Consider the following 18,503-nt stretch of genomic DNA (forward strand, 5'->3'; position numbering starts at 1 on the left):
TCTTCACCAGGCCACTGAAGAGAAAGAGGAGATGGAGGAGCTGCAGGCCTACAACCGCCGTCTCCTTCACAACATCCTGCCCAAAGATGTGGCTGCCCACTTCCTCGCGCGAGAACGTCGAAACGATGAGCTTTACTATCAGTCATGTGAATGTGTGGCCGTTATGTTTGCTTCTATCAGCAACTTCTCGGAGTTCTACACTGAACTGGAGGCCAACAATGAGGGTGTGGAATGCCTAAGACTGCTCAATGAGATCATCGCTGACTTTGATGAGGTAAAATGGTTGAAACGGACAACCGAAGTACCGTTTTATGATTTCAGAAAACTCTTTGATTTTACAGTACTCTTGGACTTTATTCTGACACCTAATGGTGTGGAGGCAAATGTGCCACACAAAAGCTAAGTATTTGTCATGCATGATTCATTTATTCTATGACTAAATAGAATTATAATTATGTTACCAAGACAAACAAGGCTGCCACATGTTTCTGTGTTGCTACCTTTATGTAAAAATCTTACTCTGTATGTTCTTTACTGTTAATAGATCATTTCTGAAGAGAAATATAAGCAATTGGAGAAGATCAAAACTATCGGTAGTACTTACATGGCAGCATCTGGATTGAACGACTCCACGTACGACAAAGAGGGCCGCTCACACATTCTAGCTCTGGCTGACTATGCCATGAGGCTACGAGAACAGATGAAGTACATCAACGAACACTCATTCAACAACTTTCAGATGAAGATAGGCAAGTAATTCTTTATCGTGGACACCTGAAAAATATTCATGTTCTGAAGACACCATATACAATATTGAGAAATTGTCTTGCAGGCTCTCAGAGGCTCAGAGCTACTAAATAAGAGCAGACAATGACAAATGTATTTTCTGCACAGGTTTGAACATGGGGCCAGTGGTTGCTGGTGTGATTGGAGCCAGAAAGCCTCAGTATGACATATGGGGCAACACCGTGAATGTGGCCAGTCGAATGGACAGCACAGGTGTTCCCGATCATATCCAGGTAATCACAACATAATAAACTCTTTACTTATACAAGACTATTTTTGGCAAAACATTATTGAGAATCCCCCATTCATTTACATCATTTAAAGTCAGAATGGATCATGGCTATGTTCAAGATTGCATTCATAAAGATGGTGCTGCCCTCTATCTTCATGTTGCTGCAGTTGCAGTTCAGCATTGCAGGAGTTTTGTGTGATTTTGTAGTTTTTAGCTACTTAGTAACTTCTAATTAAATAACTATACCAGTTAAATGTGTAGAATTAACTATAAGTAAGCAAGGCTTTGTTGGTTGATTTCTCTGAAAAGTGTAAACACTGTGGCTCTGTGGTGGTTTCAAAACGTTACTCTTTTTGTTTGGCATCCCAACCAGCCTGGCATAGTAACATTGGCCTGAGTTTGGGGCGGGGCTATCTGTTTATCTGACCAATGGCAGACAGTTGGATTGTTTTTTTGAAAACTAGTATTATTTTTGCAATTCCCTTTGGTGCTGCAGAAATTATGCACTTCACCATTCATTTTTGGCTAATTAGAATCGCATTCACTGTATAATTAAATGTTCCTTATTCCTACAGGTGACCACTGACTTGTACCATGTACTAGAAAGTAAGGGCTATCAGCTGGAGTGTCGTGGACTGGTGAAAGTGAAGGGGAAAGGAGACATGACCACTTACTTCCTCAGCAGTGGTCCTGCCTGCAGTTAACACTGACCTCTCAATGCACTGAAATGCAGGAAGGACAACAAAATGCTCTGAATGGGATATGAGCAGATCCAAATATAACCACTCATAAGCTCTCTCGCTCACGAGCATTAGTGGGCATGTGTGGTATTTATATATGCACCTATTGGGAATAATGAGGTACGCTCTACCTGAAAGATTTAATGAAGAACTTTTGCCTTAGATGGAGATGACTTTGAAGAAAGCTTGGTTTTCATTTTTATTTTGTGGGAAAGACTTCTTCCATACCAAAATTTGAATTCTTTATTTATGTTGACAGGTTTTAAAACATGTAAATAAAAAATGATTATATATGCAAGCATCAAGAAGCAAGAAGAAACTGACCAAAGAACAAAGCATTTGAAATAGGAACACTAAACACGTCTGGAAACTGTTTGAAATGTCTGAACAAGTGTTATTCAGTTGTCTGGATTTCCTTTTTTGGCCTCTTGTCACTACCGGCCATACTCTATTATAAACACTAAAGCAAAAAAATGTCTGTCTTCTTTGAAGGCCTTAGGAACAGGAATCCTAATTACAGTGACTTGTATTTACAGTTTGTTTGTATGATTAATTAAGTGATCAACCTGTTTTTCCCTTTTAGTATTTGTGTATAAATGAGGCAACTTAAATGAAGGACAAGAATGGTGTTGGACAAATTTGCTTAGTCATGTTCATTTACTTTTTTTGTTTGTGTGTGGAAGGTGTGTGAATGTGCGTGTGTGTCATCTTTAAAGGGCATAATAGCTCACTGTGAGGTTTATAAAGTGAATTTAAAATTGATTGTTGCCAGTTTAAGTGCTAATCAGATTATATGTTTCACATTTCTGAGTTCATTTGTTAACAAATGTCATTTCCCTCTCATTGACATTCATAAATGTGTAATACAAATTTCAGATCTCAATTCATTCCTGTAGAAATTAATGAAAAAAAAAAAAAGAACCCAAATATGACCAAGACCTCATATAATTCCAGCACAGTATGGTCAGCAACGATACAGTCGTCTTAAGACCCTTGTAAATATGAGTAAATGTGCTGACAGAGGCCCGCTGAGTTAAGTGGTTGCTGACAAAAGTGTCTGGACTGCAAAGTTTTTAGTTTGACAGTGTTCAGCAGCATACATCCATTTCAGCATTTCGTCATGAGCGCTCTTAGTCATGCTTGCACATTTGTCAACATTCTTTACATTTATGCAATTACTGGTCAAATGCATAATTAGCACTGCTGCAAAGTATTTTTGTACCATTCCCACTGTATAGATGCATATTTGACTTTATAATTGTGTTGCAAGAAACATCCTTCCCCATCCTTAACATGCATTTCCAATATGAATGTACATGTCTGTTTAACATTCTCACCTTGTCATGGACTTAGAAGCACATATGGTTTTTAGTTAAAATATGTTTGGGGTACATTGACCTTTCAGGATCTTTTTCATTGAAAAGGTGGCAAATCTATATATTAGGTGTTTTATTAAAGAATAATGTATCAATACCTTATCCACCCCACACTAGTTTGTGCAATTTGTCATTTATAACTTCTCATTTTTATTTCAATGAAGGTCAAGTCCACCAGAGGCAGAGTTGGCATAAAAGCCACAGTCATAAGCTAGACAAAAAGGAGAAATATTAGGCACTTTCCACAAATATGGTGTAAAATAGAACCTGAAATATTCCATTTAACAAGTGGTAAGTGAACGCTTAACCTTCAGAAGAAAAGGTGACTGTCAACCAGCGGTCTGACCTAAATATTTATCATAAAATCTTGATAAGTGTTACATGCAAAATCTAGACTAAGTATTAAGTGTTTGATAATTAAAAGGACTTAAATATTGTTACAACAATGGATATAATTTCACAAGATTTAAGTGATGTTTTTACACATGGTAATTTGATGTTAGATAAATAATTATAGGTCTATAATAGTGTACACTATTTGGAAATGTGCCGCTAGCGAATTTAATACCTCAAAACGAAGCTAACAGATAGACAGACACGCCATTGTTGTGTGTGAGTGGCTCTAGTGATTGTTGTGTTAATGGACTCTTCTCTTTGTCCGTGCTCAGCTTGGTGTCTTTTCTTCAAGTTGCAGTGGCAGTCTCATGTCAGTCGATAGTTTGTAATCACGATTCTCTCGAAGTACCGACCCCATTTCCTTTTGGCCTGTGCCTTTCTCAAATGTCTGAATAAATATTGTATTCGGTTACACGTATGCGACTCAAGAGGCATTGAATTTAATTGCATCTTAGTTAATAATTTATTTATGTTGAGGTATAGTGTTAACTTACCACATCCTTTCCTGAGCCTTAATTAAGTAATTCGACGTCATCTAATTTTAGACATGTAAAAGTGCAAAGCAACACTGAAATGTCTACATGTTTAACCGAAGAAAACAAACAAACAAACATCTAAATTAGCATTATGGTAAAATCTAGTGTTCCGTCAAGTGATCTGGTGAACGAATCGCTATTTTTGAACGAATCGCTATTTTTGAACGAATCTCTTAAGTGAATCATTCTCGTTCACTGACTCATTTTGGTTCACTGATGACTCCCCACACTGTAAAAACATTTTATTGGTTTAACTTTAACTTAAAAAGGTAAGTTACCAAATTGCATAAAATGTTAAGTTAATTAAAAATGTGATTTAATACAATGAAGGAGATTTGTTTAATCAACAGAAACTCCAAATATCATGTTATCTGAACCACATTAATTATCTTAAGTTGGTTTGACAAAAGAAAATAATTGTGATAGCCTAACAAATCATGAATATATATATATATGTGCACTTTCTGAACAAATCACCTCCTTGAACGAGTCTGAACGAAATTCGGCCACTGAGAGACTTGTAAACTGATTGATGAATGAGGGGGGGGAAAGGAAAAAGAACCCATATCCCAGCAAACTTGCACATTTGGGGCACGTGGGGTCACTGCAGGCAGAAAATTCTTATTAGGCTAACTTATAATCACTTTTTTTTTTAAAAGACACACACACAAAAAAAAAACCCGACTCTTTTTTATAACCCACAGAAAGTGTCACTGAATGAATCTTTTTGGTGAACACGAACACATTCAAAAGATTCGAGTCGGCTTTAGGACCCAGATGACGCCCAATCATTTGAACGAATGACACCTGTTGCGTTCAAAGGGAAGCCGGGAGGCCAGTGCTGCTGGTCGCGTGAAACCGTCGCGCGCTTAGTAAACGCAATACGTCTAAAACTCGATGTTACAGAGTAACAACATCCGTATCGACCCACACAGCTGAAACAAATGGTGGAGCAGTAGACGAGGGGACGTGTATCTATCTATCTATCTAAATTATCTGCCTCTTGAGAAGCACATGAATGACTGATTTTATTACAGGTAAACTTTGAAGATTTATGTGATGTATAAAGTAAACGAGTGCTTTATTTGTTTCGACGTGTTTCTCACGTCTGTTGGAAACGAGATCTAACTTCAGCTTTATCTTCCTCTCCTCCTTGACATGAGAAAGTTTCATTTTTATTTGTAATAGTGTATATATATTGCTTTTTTTTTCTAATACTAAAACTCCGTGTGTCGTAAATTATCGTCATTTATTTTAAAACAAGGTTGTGAATGATTAAAATCGGTATCGTTCTGTACATATTTTGACCATTATCTTGACTATGCTTGACTCACTTCCTTATGTAGGTTTCGTTTAGTTGTCATGTTGCGAGGCATTATTCAATAAAACTTTAAGGAAGTGCTTGGGGTTTGCGAAATAGTCAAACTTCTCACTAAGGAAAAATGCTGTTTGTTATGTCAATGCAACAATATCCATTCACGCCTTTACTATTAAGCTCAGAAGTCAGTATTAATGCAGGAGAACCAGTTTCAGTTTGAGTGATTAGGAAAGTCTGAACACCCACGTAGAAGAATAGCAGAAGTTGGCCTGTCTCTGTTGGCTATTGCCTGTCTTGGGATTTGTGATGTAGATGTTTTTAAATAGACTGGTGCCATGGGCACTGAGGTTACTGATTCATTTAACACCATACGTTTCATTGTCTTCACATTTCTTGCTTTAAGTATAATTACTTGAGGTTAAAAGTAAAGAATAATAGTGCTTTAAATGCGTCAGTCCTCAAGATGACCCTTAAACTCTTTTCGTGAGATCCAGACCTTTTTTTTTTTTTACATCATGTTCAGTTAGATGGGGACGTGTCACTGTTGTGAAGTGTATTTATGCAAAGCTTCCAACGTCACCCATTTAGTGTGGTGGGAGTGTGCAGTGAGCCACCTGCCGCCACGTGGATCTAGCAGGGCGAAGGAAGGATCAGGTGCAGAAGGGTGTTTGTTGTCAGGTGAGGTTTGTTTGCTCTGTTGCTGTGTGCAGTGTGAGAGCCTGGAGTGCAGGCGTTCTTTGCTAAAGTAGTCCTTCCAAGTTGTGGAGTTGGTGTAAATAAACAAAGTTGACAATATGGACTTTATTTGACATTATTTAAACAAAGTTGACTTTTTGTGTTATGTGTTTTTTTTGTTTTGTGTTTTTTTTAACAGTTAAGTAATGATTGCTTTTCCTTCATAAGTGATATTTGGTCTTTTTCCCACAGGTGGGTGTCTGAGATAAACCAACAGAATGCGCCTGAGACGTCGTTTCTCCCCCCTAAAGCTTGCAGTTCTGGGCGGCACGCTTTTCATGGTAATTCTGGTGGTGATCCAGAGGGACATTGGCAGCAGTTCATTTCAGGACCCCTGGTTGCAAGATCTCTCCGTCAAAAAGGAGCAGGTTTTCGGAATGGTCCGCGAAGTGGTCAATAATTTCGGCTTCCAAATTGGAGCCCCGCAGCCCCCGTCAGTGGTAATGCAGCCCACAGTAGACCGAAATTGCCCCCCGGGCTTCTACACTCAGGTGGAACTCAAACCGTGCATGGAGAGACCTCCTCTGGACCCAGAGGCCCCGGGAGCTGATGGCGCAGCCTTCCAGAAGGCCAGTATGTCTACGGAAGAGGAGAAGGAAAAGCAGGAGGGCATGACCAGGCACTGCTTTAACCAGTTTGCCAGTGACCGAATCTCCTTGCACCGCAGTCTTGGAGAAGACACCCGTCCGCCCGAGTAAGAATGGGCACATTGTTTGACACCATGAGAAAATGTAGAATACAAACAATTCATTCACCATCCAATCCGACATAATAATGATTCCCTTCATAGATTAAAGTTAGGCAGCCGCAGCACCCATGACGTGCGTTATGTTTGCTGGCATTTTATGTGCCTTTTAATTAACGTTGACACATTTGATCTGTTTACACAGAAACTTGAAGGTGCAGACTCCTGTTGATTTAAGGCCTGGGTCTAAAGCTGTATAAACGCTGCCCAAACACTCATTGTTGATTAGAGTCTTTACTGTTCTGCTGCTTATGCAGTTTTCTAATCACATCTTCACCTGTTGCATTACTCTTAAAAATAGGTTGACTGTTATGAGGTTTTCTCTTAAATCTTATCGTATTTAAACACCATGTGGAGTAACTGGCTATAAACAATTAGCATACGTCCTCATTTTCATATTACCGATAAATGCAATGTTTAAACTCATGTTTTTGAATTCCATTTTTTTTAGGTGGGCATGTTTTTTTAGAATGAACTATATGTATATAAATATTGATATAATATAAATATAATGTGTGTATAATATAAAAATATTGATGTGTTTTTTATTTCATACATAAATGTATTTACTTTTTTCATGTGTCGCTTACAGGTGTGTCGAGCGAAAGTTTCGCCGCTGTCCTCCTCTTCCCACCACGAGTGTGATCATTGTGTTTCATAACGAGGCATGGTCAACACTTCTGCGCACCGTGTACAGCGTGATGCACACCTCCCCGGCAATCTTCCTTAAAGAAATCATAATGGTGGATGACGCTAGCACGGCAGGTGGGCCCGGCTTTATCAGCTCCTGCTGTAAAAATGAACCACTCCTAGGAGTAATGTTAATCTTTGGTCTTGTGGCGATGGCAAACAGTTTTATCTGATGAAATATTATGGAATGTCACCTGTGAAAGTGCTTCAGCAGGTGGATAAAAAAATATCACCAGTTAGAGAAAAGGGAACTGGTTCGAGATGCAAAATAAACTGTAGGAGAATCTAAAGAAAGAAAATGATTTGCTAACTAGTCCATAGCAAAACTTTTAATTAAAGTTTTTTTTTTTTTTATGTACCATCATGAGCTTTAGGTCCTTACATTGTAAGGCATGCGAGTGATAAGATAAAAGGAAGTGTGTCAGTTCGCTTGAAGTCTCACCACAGGAAATATCGTTTTATCGGTGCAGCAAGCTTTGACATGTCTATTTTTAGACAGAAAAAGTCACATTGAACAGTTCACAATTTAAGTTTCCATGTGAATTTTTTTAACACAATCAGTAAATAATCTTGTACTCATTATACTACTGTTCAAAAGTTTGGGGTTGGTTAGAGTTTTAAAGGTTTTTGAAAAGAAGTCTCTTATTCTCACCAAGGGTGCAGTGATATTGTGAAGTGTTATTACAATTTTCTATTGTAATATATATATATATAAAAAAAAAAAGTAATTTATTCCAGTGCTAGCAAAGCTGAATTTTCAGTATCTTTTGTTTTCCTTGATCCTTCAGAAGTCATTCTAATATTCTGAATTGCTGTTTAAGGAACGCGTATTGTAAATGTTGAAAACAGTTGCTGCTTAATATTTTTGTGGAACCTGTTTTTGTAACAGTTTTACTTCACTTTTGATCAATTTAATGCATCCATCCTTTCTTAAAAAAAAATCTTATTGACCTCAAACTTTTGAATGGTATTGTCATAACTATAACTATTATAGTACCTTTTTTTTTTTTCATACAGAAGAAACAAAAATAAACAAGATTACACTAATGTCTTCTTTCCACATTTGATATCGTATGATCTTGTAGAACACCTCCATGAAAAGCTGGATGAGTATGTGAAGTCATTGAAGATTGTGAAGGTAGTGCGTCAGCAGGAGAGGAAGGGTCTGATCACGGCGAGGCTTCTCGGAGCCAGCAAAGCTGAGGGAGAAATCCTCACCTTCCTGGATGCTCACTGTATGTATTTCATCACCCTTCATGACTTGCCATGCCCAATTCCATTGTCTAACATGATTTTCCAGTTTCTGTTCACACGTCATTAACATCCACCAGTCTCTTTAATATATATTTTTTTTGTGTGTGTTGTGATGCAAAGTAGTCTTTCAGGAACCTGCTTTTCAGGTGCACAGGCATGAGCTTAAAACGGTTACTCCCATGATGTTTTTTTTTCCTTCTTCTGGAACTCATGTCATTTGCAAAGTTATGCGCTGTGACAAAGAGCTAGTATGTGAAGCCAGTGTAGGCCCCATTGAAGCCTAGCAGCAACTCATGTTACACCTGATGCTTAATTTTTCCCAATTTTACCTTGTATACAATGTTAAAGGGTTGAAATATGTGACGGATCATCTTAGCATATATGCTTGAGTAGCACATTTACAAACCCTTAAGCAACTTCTCTCTTGTCCTGTTTTTGTTAATGAAAGGTGAATGTTTCCATGGCTGGCTTGAGCCTCTCCTCGCTCGCATTGTTGAGGAGCCCACTGCTGTGGTGAGCCCTGATATCGTGACCATTGATTTAAACACCTTCCAGTTCCACAAGCCTGTGGCCTCTGCCCGTGCCCATAACAGAGGAAACTTTGACTGGAGTCTCACATTTGGCTGGGAAGCCATTCCAGATTACGAGAATGCTAAACGCAAGGATGAGACCTACCCAGTAAAGTGAGTCATGGACCTTTAAAAAAAAAAAAAAATTTTTTACCTTTCTAAGATTGACAGTTTCCTAGAGTGACTGCAAATTTACATATTAATTTTGTAGTAATTGACATATCAACATTTTCCTTTCCCAAGAGAGGTGTGTTTGCTTTTTCTTCTACGTTTAAGTGGAGTCAGTCATTATCATAAATAAACCCTGACGAAGGGGTCTTGTATCACCCAAAAGGGTTTTTTTGTGAATATGATACTGTAGGTTGTATTTGTTTCATTAAGTTAAAATATTAAACAAAGTTTAATTTGTCTGATATAAGCAAGAATACTACTAATTTATTTTGTGTATATAATGTATAATGGTAGCCCTGATGTTTCTCTATTGGTTAAATCATTTCTGACGTAATCTAACAGGGTGCCATGTATAGATGCATCTATCACGTGTAATTTCGACAGCATGCTCCATCAAAACACAGTTACACTGTTGGACATTGCATACTATGCAGTGTGTTGTGTTAAGGAAATGCTTCACATATTCATGTCATCTCATCATGCTCTTCAGGCCAGATCATGTTCTTCCTGTCAATACGATTTTTATGAATGAGATTACTTGGCTGGTTGTATCAAGTTTCATTTGAGTATCAAATTAACCACTTTCACTCAGTTTACTATGACCATGTCTTATTATGGATTATGAGATTAGGCTGCATGTCTCCTCAGCTAACTTAACATATCTTATATACTATCATATAGTTTACTATTCATAACATCAGGCAGTATGTGTTAATCTTGAACAAGTGCATTGATGTCTTGTATTTACATCATTTCACCAGCTAGTAGCAAGATGCTAAAAGGAACCTGAATTCAAAATAATCATTGGTATATAAAAATTAATATGAAATTAATTTGTATTATAATATTTAGTTACAGTATTATTTTAGAAAAGTTGGAGTTGTTTGCATCTGCATGGCAAACTTTGGTAACATTATGAAACCTGTATTTATAATGCATTATAAGGTTATTTTTAAGGTATTATAATGCATGCATAGTGCCTTAAGAAAACCATGTGTCATTTCATGAATATTAGTAACAACAGTTATAATATGATGCATTACAATACTTACCTGTGTGTGGTTCTAACTTTCAAAAGAGTATGATGATTTATAACACTTTAACACTGTAATATCCAATAGTGCTGCACGATTAATCGAATCGCAATCGCGATGTCAAGCCTACGCGATTATATGACGCAAAATGCTGCGATTTTATATTAAATAAACAAATTAGCGCTGTTAACGCAATTAACGCAGCATCTGTTAATTTTTGGCATCCTTTGGCTAGTGTTACATGATCCCGCTCTTATTCATGCAAATGCTTTTAAACCGATCATGCGCGATAAGACAAAAAAGAACGCGCTGTCAGAATGTCCTCCTGACACACACACACACACACACGACCCACAGATAGACGCGCGCCAGTATCAAGTTCTCTTTCGCGGTAGAACGAACAACACACATGTACGTTATGCCAAAATGAACGCGCTGACTGTGACACACAGAAATACTCGCGCTAATATCGTGCGTGCGCACAAAACAGCATACCAGTTCTCTTTCGAGCTTGAACGAACAATAACACACAATTATGCCAAAATGTCTTTTTGTCCAGTATCTTTATAACATAAGAGTAGTCTTATGATGAACATGAAGAGTTGTGACTCGTGAGAGAATGAGGCGCGTGTGAGATCTGCGTCTCTGACAGCAGCGACTGGTCTTAAAGGGACAGTACACAGTAGCCACTAATTATATCTGTCGCTAAAGTTAATCAAAGAACAAAGGGAACAGAGAAAAACTCACTGCTCTTGACTAAAGAACTATTTTCTTTAGGCAGATTATCACTAATCTGTGTGTGCATTTATTTTCCTTGAGAACCAAGCAAGTTGACCTCTATTATCGCAATATGACATTTTCCCCAAATCGTGCAGCCCTAATATCCAATTAAGTTGTTATAATCTATTATAAGTCACATATCTTGACATTAAGATCTGCACAGTGTCTTGCTAAATCATGCATATTTACACACATTTACACATTTCTGCATGTTTTTGTTTTTAAAAAAAACTTTCAAATCAGAAATTCTTCCCTTTTTAATTTTTATAGCCTATATTTTCCTATTTTGTTAGTTTTATATAGAAAAATTAGTTGAGAAAAACAGAACAAGTTGCAACTTTCAGCTCAAGTGATGAATGGATGGATAACTGGAAATAACTAACTTTTCTTAAATGAACAATTAAATACTGTAAACAAATGCATTTAATAATAAATCTGAACTGTTCAAAAGCAACAAGACCTGACATTGGCTCTCTGGCTACACGTCCTATTCATTTTATTTGTCCTGTTCTTCGTTTCAGAACTCCAACATTTGCTGGTGGTCTGTTCTCTATATCTAAGGCCTACTTTGAGAAAATTGGGTCCTACGATGACAAAATGGAGATATGGGGTGGTGAAAATGTTGAGATGTCCTTTAGGGTGAGTTCAAGCTCTTCATAATTCACCTGCAACCATATTAATGACTAATATAATGTTAAAACAACAAGTCAAGTCAGCTTTATATATTTTTAGTTTCAAAGCAATTTCATAGTAATAATAAACAGGAAAATGATGATTCAGTGATGCAAACAGAATTCAATTCTGCTGTAAAGCAGAAAGTTTAAAAAGCTGATAGTGTCATTATTCAGCTGAAATCAATTGTGTGTTGAAGAGCAAGCTGTATATGTGTGTTCTGTGCTGTCAGGTGTGGCAGTGTGGCGGACAGTTGGAGATAATCCCCTGCTCTGTCGTGGGTCATGTGTTCCGCACCAAGAGTCCTCACACCTTTCCCAAAGGTACAAATGTCATCACACGTAACCAGGTGCGCTTGGCTGAGGTGTGGATGGACGACTACAAGCTGATTTTCTATCGACGCAGCCAAAGCGCAGCTAAAATGGCCAGTGATGTAAGAACTACTTTCGCTTTCAAAGTCGTCAAATATTAACCTTGTGTTTGTGGTTATGTATCTATCTAGCTTTATGCATGAGCGTATAACCAGTTTGTTTCCTATGTGACTGTGTAGAACAATTTTGGTGATATATCTGACCGTCTGAAACTCAGAGAGAACTTACAATGCAAGAACTTTTCTTGGTATCTTACCAATGTCTACCCAGAAGCCTTTGTCCCTGATCTTACCCCCACCAAGTTTGGAGCTGTAAGTCCTCTTTAGAGCACAACGATAACGATTTGCCATTTTAAACCAGTCTGGGTCCAAACATTTATTTTAATTTGTTTTTTTGTCTGTGTAGCTCAAGAATATGGGATCACAGCAATGCCTGGATGTAGGAGAAAGTAACAATGGGGGAAAGCCTGTAATAATGTATATATGCCACAACATGGGCGGTAATCAGGTATAGTACCATTGCTGTGTCATTCACATTGATATTATGAGTAGTAGAGGTGCTTTTAAAACAAAAGTGACAATTGTTATAATAAGAAAAACTAGTCATTTTGACCGAGGATTTCTTCTTGATCTGAACAGAACAGATGTTCATCATGATGTGTTTGTTTTCAGTACTTTGAATATACATCACATAAAGAGCTGAGGCATAACATAGGGAAGCAGCTCTGTCTGCAAGCGTCTCCTTACCCAGAGCCAGTGAAGATCGAACACTGTACACTGAAGGGCAAAGGCAGTTCTTTGGCTCCTGAACAAGAGTGGGTGTTCACAGAAGTAAGTGTCCTCTCAGAACAGAAACGATTTACTCAATTGGTCTTTCTTTGTTATTACTGTCGTAACTTAGTTTCTGTTTCCTTCCTCTTTTGTTTACCGTCTTGGTTTGGAGATGTTCGTTGCAGTTTTTTTTGCAAGTCACGAACTAGCTGACATCTACACTTCACTAAATAAAAATATGAAGCTTTAAAATATAAGTTTGATGTTTGAAAATGTTATGAATATATGTATATAAATATATTAGTTATACTGCGTGTTAATGTACACATTACACAAGTTAATTGTTGGTATGACATGCTTTTATTCAGCATGATGGATTTAATTAATCACAAGTGACAGTAAAGCCATTTTTATTGTTACAAAAGATTTCGATTTCAAATAAATGCCGTTCTTTTAAACTCTGTTCAAAGAATCCTAATAAAATTGATCACGGTTTAAAAAAAAAAATATTAACCCGCACAACTGTTTACAACATTAATGATAATGAGAAATGTTTCTTGATCACCAAATCAGCACATTTGATTATTTCAGTGTCACATGATCCTTCAGAAATCAATGATGCTGAAATAAATAAATTATATTTTAGAATAAATTGTTACATCGTAATAATTGTTCATATTACTGTTCTGCCTGTATTTTTGATCAAATAAATGCTGCCTTGGTAAGCATAAGAAATTCAACATTAAATCTTACAGACCCAAAACTTTTGTACGGTACTGTATGTATTAAATATAACTATATTATTAAAATTAATAATTAAATAATGTCATTACATGGGTGAGCAAACTAAATTTTCAGTTCAACTTTTCACGTAAATGTATAACTCCTGATGTAAAGAAACATTATTAAATTTTCACTTCTGGTCGCAGGTATTTGGACAGTAATGTCATTTTATATTGTTTATTATTAATATTAATATTAACAACAATAATAATTCGATTTCAATTAGTCATAATGCAAGCCTGTATTTGTGATATCATCCTTGGACATTAATGTTTGGTTAGGTGTAGATATCAGCTAGTTTCAAATTGATAGAGCTCAGCTCAGTAACGTTTTACAATAAGGTCTCATTTGTTAACATTAGTTAATGTAACAATGAACAAATTTGTTACAGATTTTTTTTTTTAATCTTTAATGTTAGTTAATAAAAAGTCATTCATTGTTCATGTTAGTTTACAATGCATTAATGTGAACAGATACAACATTTGATTTGAATAATGTATTAATAAATGTTGAAAATATCATTAAGATTAATAAATGCTGTAGAAGTATTGTTCATTTTTAGTTTAATTAGTTCACTAATGAAACCTTATTGTAAAGTGTTACCAAGAGTTCTATCATTTCCTCTCCCATTACTGCTAGCAAGTCTTTCTCAATGTTCATTTAGACCACTAGAGAGACGACTTTGCTACAAAATTCGAATTGCTGTGCTTTGATAGTTTACCTTCACATGAGATTATTATTTTATTTTATTTTAGGAGCAACTACTGAAGAATCCGTCCTCTGGAAAGTGCCTCCATAAGAAGGGAGACAAGATATTAATGAGCCCCTGCAATCCAACAGACCATCACCAGCAGTGGGCTTTCAGTTGACCTCACACTCCAATCGAGGAGCAAGGACGTTCACTCCTTTAAGACACAAGAGGGAGGCCAGCCGCCACAGCTCACGCTGGCAAAGCTCACTGTAGGCCTGAGCAGATGCACTGGGTAGTTCGTATCCATAAGCTCCCAAAGACATAGTGATCAGACTGCGGTCAGGATGCTCAGGGAAGACAGTGGAGATCATGGAACATTGGAGTGTGAACATTCTGGCAGCAACATTGTTTACTTGACGCGTTTTATTGCCTGATTGATGTTTACTGCTGCTTTAAATTGGTGTAGGTTTTATTTATTTTTAAAGAAATGGAAAATTCAATATTTTTGGAATATTGCTAGTGTTAAGGCCAGTGAATGGCCGGCCTTGACAACTTGTGGGTTTTGTTCAGCTGTACTAAATTGTCACAAGGCAGCATTGGTTTCAGGTCCTTCTCTTGTGTCTTTGCACTTAAAGCCGTCCGTATGCGAAGCAGAATCATGTGACTTGCATTACTTGGTTGCCGGGGTCTTTTGGGGGAAATCATGCTCTAAAAATGAATACATGTAACTATCTGTTTCATCGTCTACACCATTGTTCTTTCTAGATTTTGAATACGCAGATTTATTCTTTGAATCTGTAGATTGGAGCTTTCAAATGTTTGATTTGAAAAAAAAAAAATACACACTCCCTGATCACTTTTTTTTTTTGGTGGTGTTTTTTCAAAACCAAATTTGATTTTGTTTGTTTGTTAAATATACAGTATGCTTCAGTTTTAATCCAACTCCGATCAAACGCACATGCTTGTAATTTTCAGGTAATCCTGAAGACCCGATTAGCTTGTTCAGGTGTACGTTATTAGGGTTGTAGTTCTGTGGACCTCCAGTTGACTAATTGAAGAGTTCTGAACCAGTTACTACAGTTCTTACAATAAAACAGAGATATCTTGATATTGACCACAATTCTCAATCTGCTAACTCAGCAAAAAATAATAAAGCACTAAAACAAATCTTCTGAAAACTTACGCTGTCTTCTGAAGACTCTATTCATTTATCATTGTTTTACTATAGCAATAGTTACTAAGGTATTTCATCAAGGCTGCATTTATTTGATCAAAAATAGAGAGAAACGATAATATTGTGAAATATTATTACAGTTTAAAATAATAGTTTTCTATTTTAATATACTTTAAAATAGAATTTTTTTCTGTGATGCAAAGCTGAATTTTCATCAGCCATTATGCCAGTCTTCAATCACATGATCCTTCAGAAATCATTCTAATATGCTGATTTATCAATGTTGGAAACAGTTGTTGCTTAATTTAAATTTTTTTATTTTTATAGAACTTGATAATTTATTCAGGATTCATTCATGAATAAAAAGTTGAAAAGAACAGCATTTATTCAAAATAGAAATATTCTCTATAACAATAAAAATCTTTACCATCAATTTAACATTCTTGCTGAATAAAAGTATTGAGTTAAGAAATATACTGACCAAACTTTTGAACGGTAGTGTATATTGTTATAAAAGACTTGCTGTTAGTTTTTAATTGTGATACTGAAAAAAAGTATCACAGGTTAAAAAATATTAAGCAGCACAACTGTTTACAATATCGATAATAAATCGGCATATTAGAATAATTTCTGAAGCATCATGTGACTGAAGACTGGCGTAATGGCTAATGAAAATTCCGCTTTGCATCAAAGAAAAGTTCGATTTTAAAGTATATTAAAATAGAAAACCATTATTTTAAATTGTAATAATATTTCACAATATTACTGTTTTTCTCTATTATATATATTGATCAAATAAATGCAGGCTTGATGAGCATAAGAGACTTATTTCAAAAACATTAAAAATAGTAATGTTTCCAAACTTAGACCGGTAGCCTACTGTGTGTCAGAGTGCCATTATTAAATAATTAATTTCTCTGTAATGTGTTGTGATTGAGGTTAGCGGTTGAAGCAAAACATGTCATTTCCCACTTTCACCAAAAGGAGGCAGGCGACTTCATATTTTTGTTTGAGAGGGTTGTAAAAAAATGAAGGTTGTTCGTTGAGGGTATGTAAATACCACTGTCTATGGTAAATACAGGTAACATGCTTTCACTGATAGCGTACTTCTATAACGTGGCGTGAGAGTTAGTGTTGTTTAACCAGCAGGTTTTCTTTAAATTTCAAACGTTTGTGTTTGTATAGGCTAGATGTTAAGGCTGCCTTTCAACCTTTATCTCCTTTAAATATTTACCAGAGTTTCCATAGTTTCCGCCTAAACACCAATTAATTGTATAATAAAATCATAAATTAACATGATACTTCAGTTCAAACAATAGCCTATATCTTTTTTATCTTTCTCTGCGGTTTTGAAGACGGGTGGCTATAGTACCACCCAGGCCATGTGTTAACTACATAAAATAAAGCTGTAGTAATATTTATGCGAAAAAATAAATAAATATTTTTAAGGCTCAACAGTATTCCCAGTCGCCTTTATAAGGCGGTAGTGCACAGTCCATTTGCACAACATTAAACAAATAAAATTGTATACAATTTATATATATATATATATATAAAAGTATATGTAGCCTATACATATATATATATATATATATATATATGAAGAGTTCAGATGCAAAAGCCTCTAAGTGCCATCTGAAATTTTCTTGTAGAATGATGATTTTTTTATCAAGCTTGTATATAAGTTCAGTAATTTCACTTAAATGACAATTCATAGGTAATTTTCATTTCCATTTAAGTGAAATTACTGAACTTAAATATACAAGCTTGATCAAAATGATCATTCTACAAGAAAATTTCAGATGAACTTTGCATCTGAACTCTTCATATATATATATAGCAGTATAATAACCACACATTTCTCCAGATCACTCTTTCTGAGTTCTTTGAGTATTTGGGAACTTGATTCATTACATATCCATTGAGTTTATGTTTGAATATATGAAAGGTGTAAATAAAAATGGATTCATTTTTAATTATCATTTTGTCTTTACTATTTCAGTCTAAATGGCCCGTCAATTATCAATATCAATTACACAAAGGTATTTTGTAACAACTGCATAGTTACAGTACATTCTGTTTCTATGCACACTTCAGGACACCAGTTTTTGGCTATATTTTGACATTAACACCAGGTGCAGTCAGCACTGAATGCTGTGATCCCAGAGGAAGTGTTTTTGTCTGTCTTACTGTAAATGTACAACAACTTCAACTTCCTCTTTTTGGTTTGCTGGTTCATATCACATGGCCAGAATTGGCATTGCATGAGTGATTCTTTTATGTCACCATATTTCCCTGTAATATGATTTGGTCATGATTAATTTGAACAGACTATTACTAGAGTTATAAATACATTTTTTACAACAAGCATGACTAATCATTCTTAACCTTCTATTTAAACTTATTTGTGGTTTTATTTTATAAAAATATTTCATAACATTTTTGTAATTCATAGTTTTCTTGTGACGCCACACCCTTATAGGAACACCCACCTGTAGGGCAAAACAAAGCGTTTCCTCCATTGCCTGCAGTCACTTTTACCACATTTGTACTAAGTAATGAAGTAAGAAAGTGATATTAAAAGACCAAATTTAATATACACCTTATTGAAAATGCATACTGTGTACAGGCAAGCAGATGAACCCAGAAAATAAACGTGATGCGCAGTTTCTAGTTTTTT

General features: G+C 35.9%; 2 protein-coding genes across 4 annotated transcripts in view; both read left to right on the forward strand.

The window, feature by feature from the left end:
- adcy6b (adenylate cyclase 6b) overlaps nt 1–3,244 on the forward strand; it is a 36,120-nt gene extending 32,876 nt beyond the window's left edge. For both annotated transcript variants that reach the window (XM_084429270.1, XM_084429271.1), the window contains exons 20-23: nt 11–274; nt 545–749; nt 895–1,019; nt 1,594–3,244. In XM_084429270.1, coding sequence (XP_084285396.1) covers nt 11–274; nt 545–749; nt 895–1,019; nt 1,594–1,722 — 723 coding nt within the window. In that variant the 3' untranslated portion in view covers nt 1,723–3,244. The remainder of the gene's footprint in view (nt 1–10; nt 275–544; nt 750–894; nt 1,020–1,593) is intronic.
- Nucleotides 3,245–4,544: 1,300 nt separating this feature from the next.
- On the forward strand, nt 4,545–15,505 carry galnt6 (UDP-N-acetyl-alpha-D-galactosamine:polypeptide N-acetylgalactosaminyltransferase 6 (GalNAc-T6)). Of its 2 annotated transcripts, XM_084427298.1 has the most exons (12): nt 4,843–5,103; nt 5,973–6,062; nt 6,312–6,813; nt 7,457–7,629; nt 8,640–8,789; nt 9,257–9,491; nt 11,884–12,001; nt 12,267–12,467; nt 12,585–12,716; nt 12,811–12,912; nt 13,077–13,235; nt 14,714–15,505. In XM_084427298.1, the coding sequence occupies exons 3-12, from the start codon at nt 6,338–6,340 to the stop codon at nt 14,825–14,827; spliced, it is 1,860 nt and encodes a 619-aa protein (XP_084283424.1). In that variant the 5' UTR covers nt 4,843–5,103; nt 5,973–6,062; nt 6,312–6,337; the 3' UTR covers nt 14,828–15,505. The 2 variants fall into 2 exon arrangements, with proteins under 2 accessions (XP_084283423.1, XP_084283424.1); XM_084427297.1 differs by lacking the exon at nt 5,973–6,062 and having other exon boundaries at nt 4,545–5,103.
- Nucleotides 15,506–18,503: the final 2,998 nt, after the last annotated feature.

Source organism: Rutilus rutilus (genome assembly GCF_951802725.1).
Source record: "Rutilus rutilus genome assembly, chromosome: 13".
NCBI classification, from domain to species: domain Eukaryota; kingdom Metazoa; phylum Chordata; class Actinopteri; order Cypriniformes; family Leuciscidae; genus Rutilus; species Rutilus rutilus.

Bases quoted from the DNA above. Each gene is read 5' to 3' on its own strand.
- galnt6 (XM_084427297.1), top strand. From the start codon at position 6,338: ATGCGCCTGAGACGTCGTTTCTCCCCCCTAAAGCTTGCAGTTCTGGGC. The intron at 7,630-8,639 runs GTGGGCCCGGCT...ATGATCTTGTAG, and splicing joins GGATGACGCTAGCACGGCAG to AACACCTCCATGAAAAGCTG. The intron at 12,913-13,076 runs GTATAGTACCAT...GTTTGTTTTCAG, and splicing joins ACAACATGGGCGGTAATCAG to TACTTTGAATATACATCACA.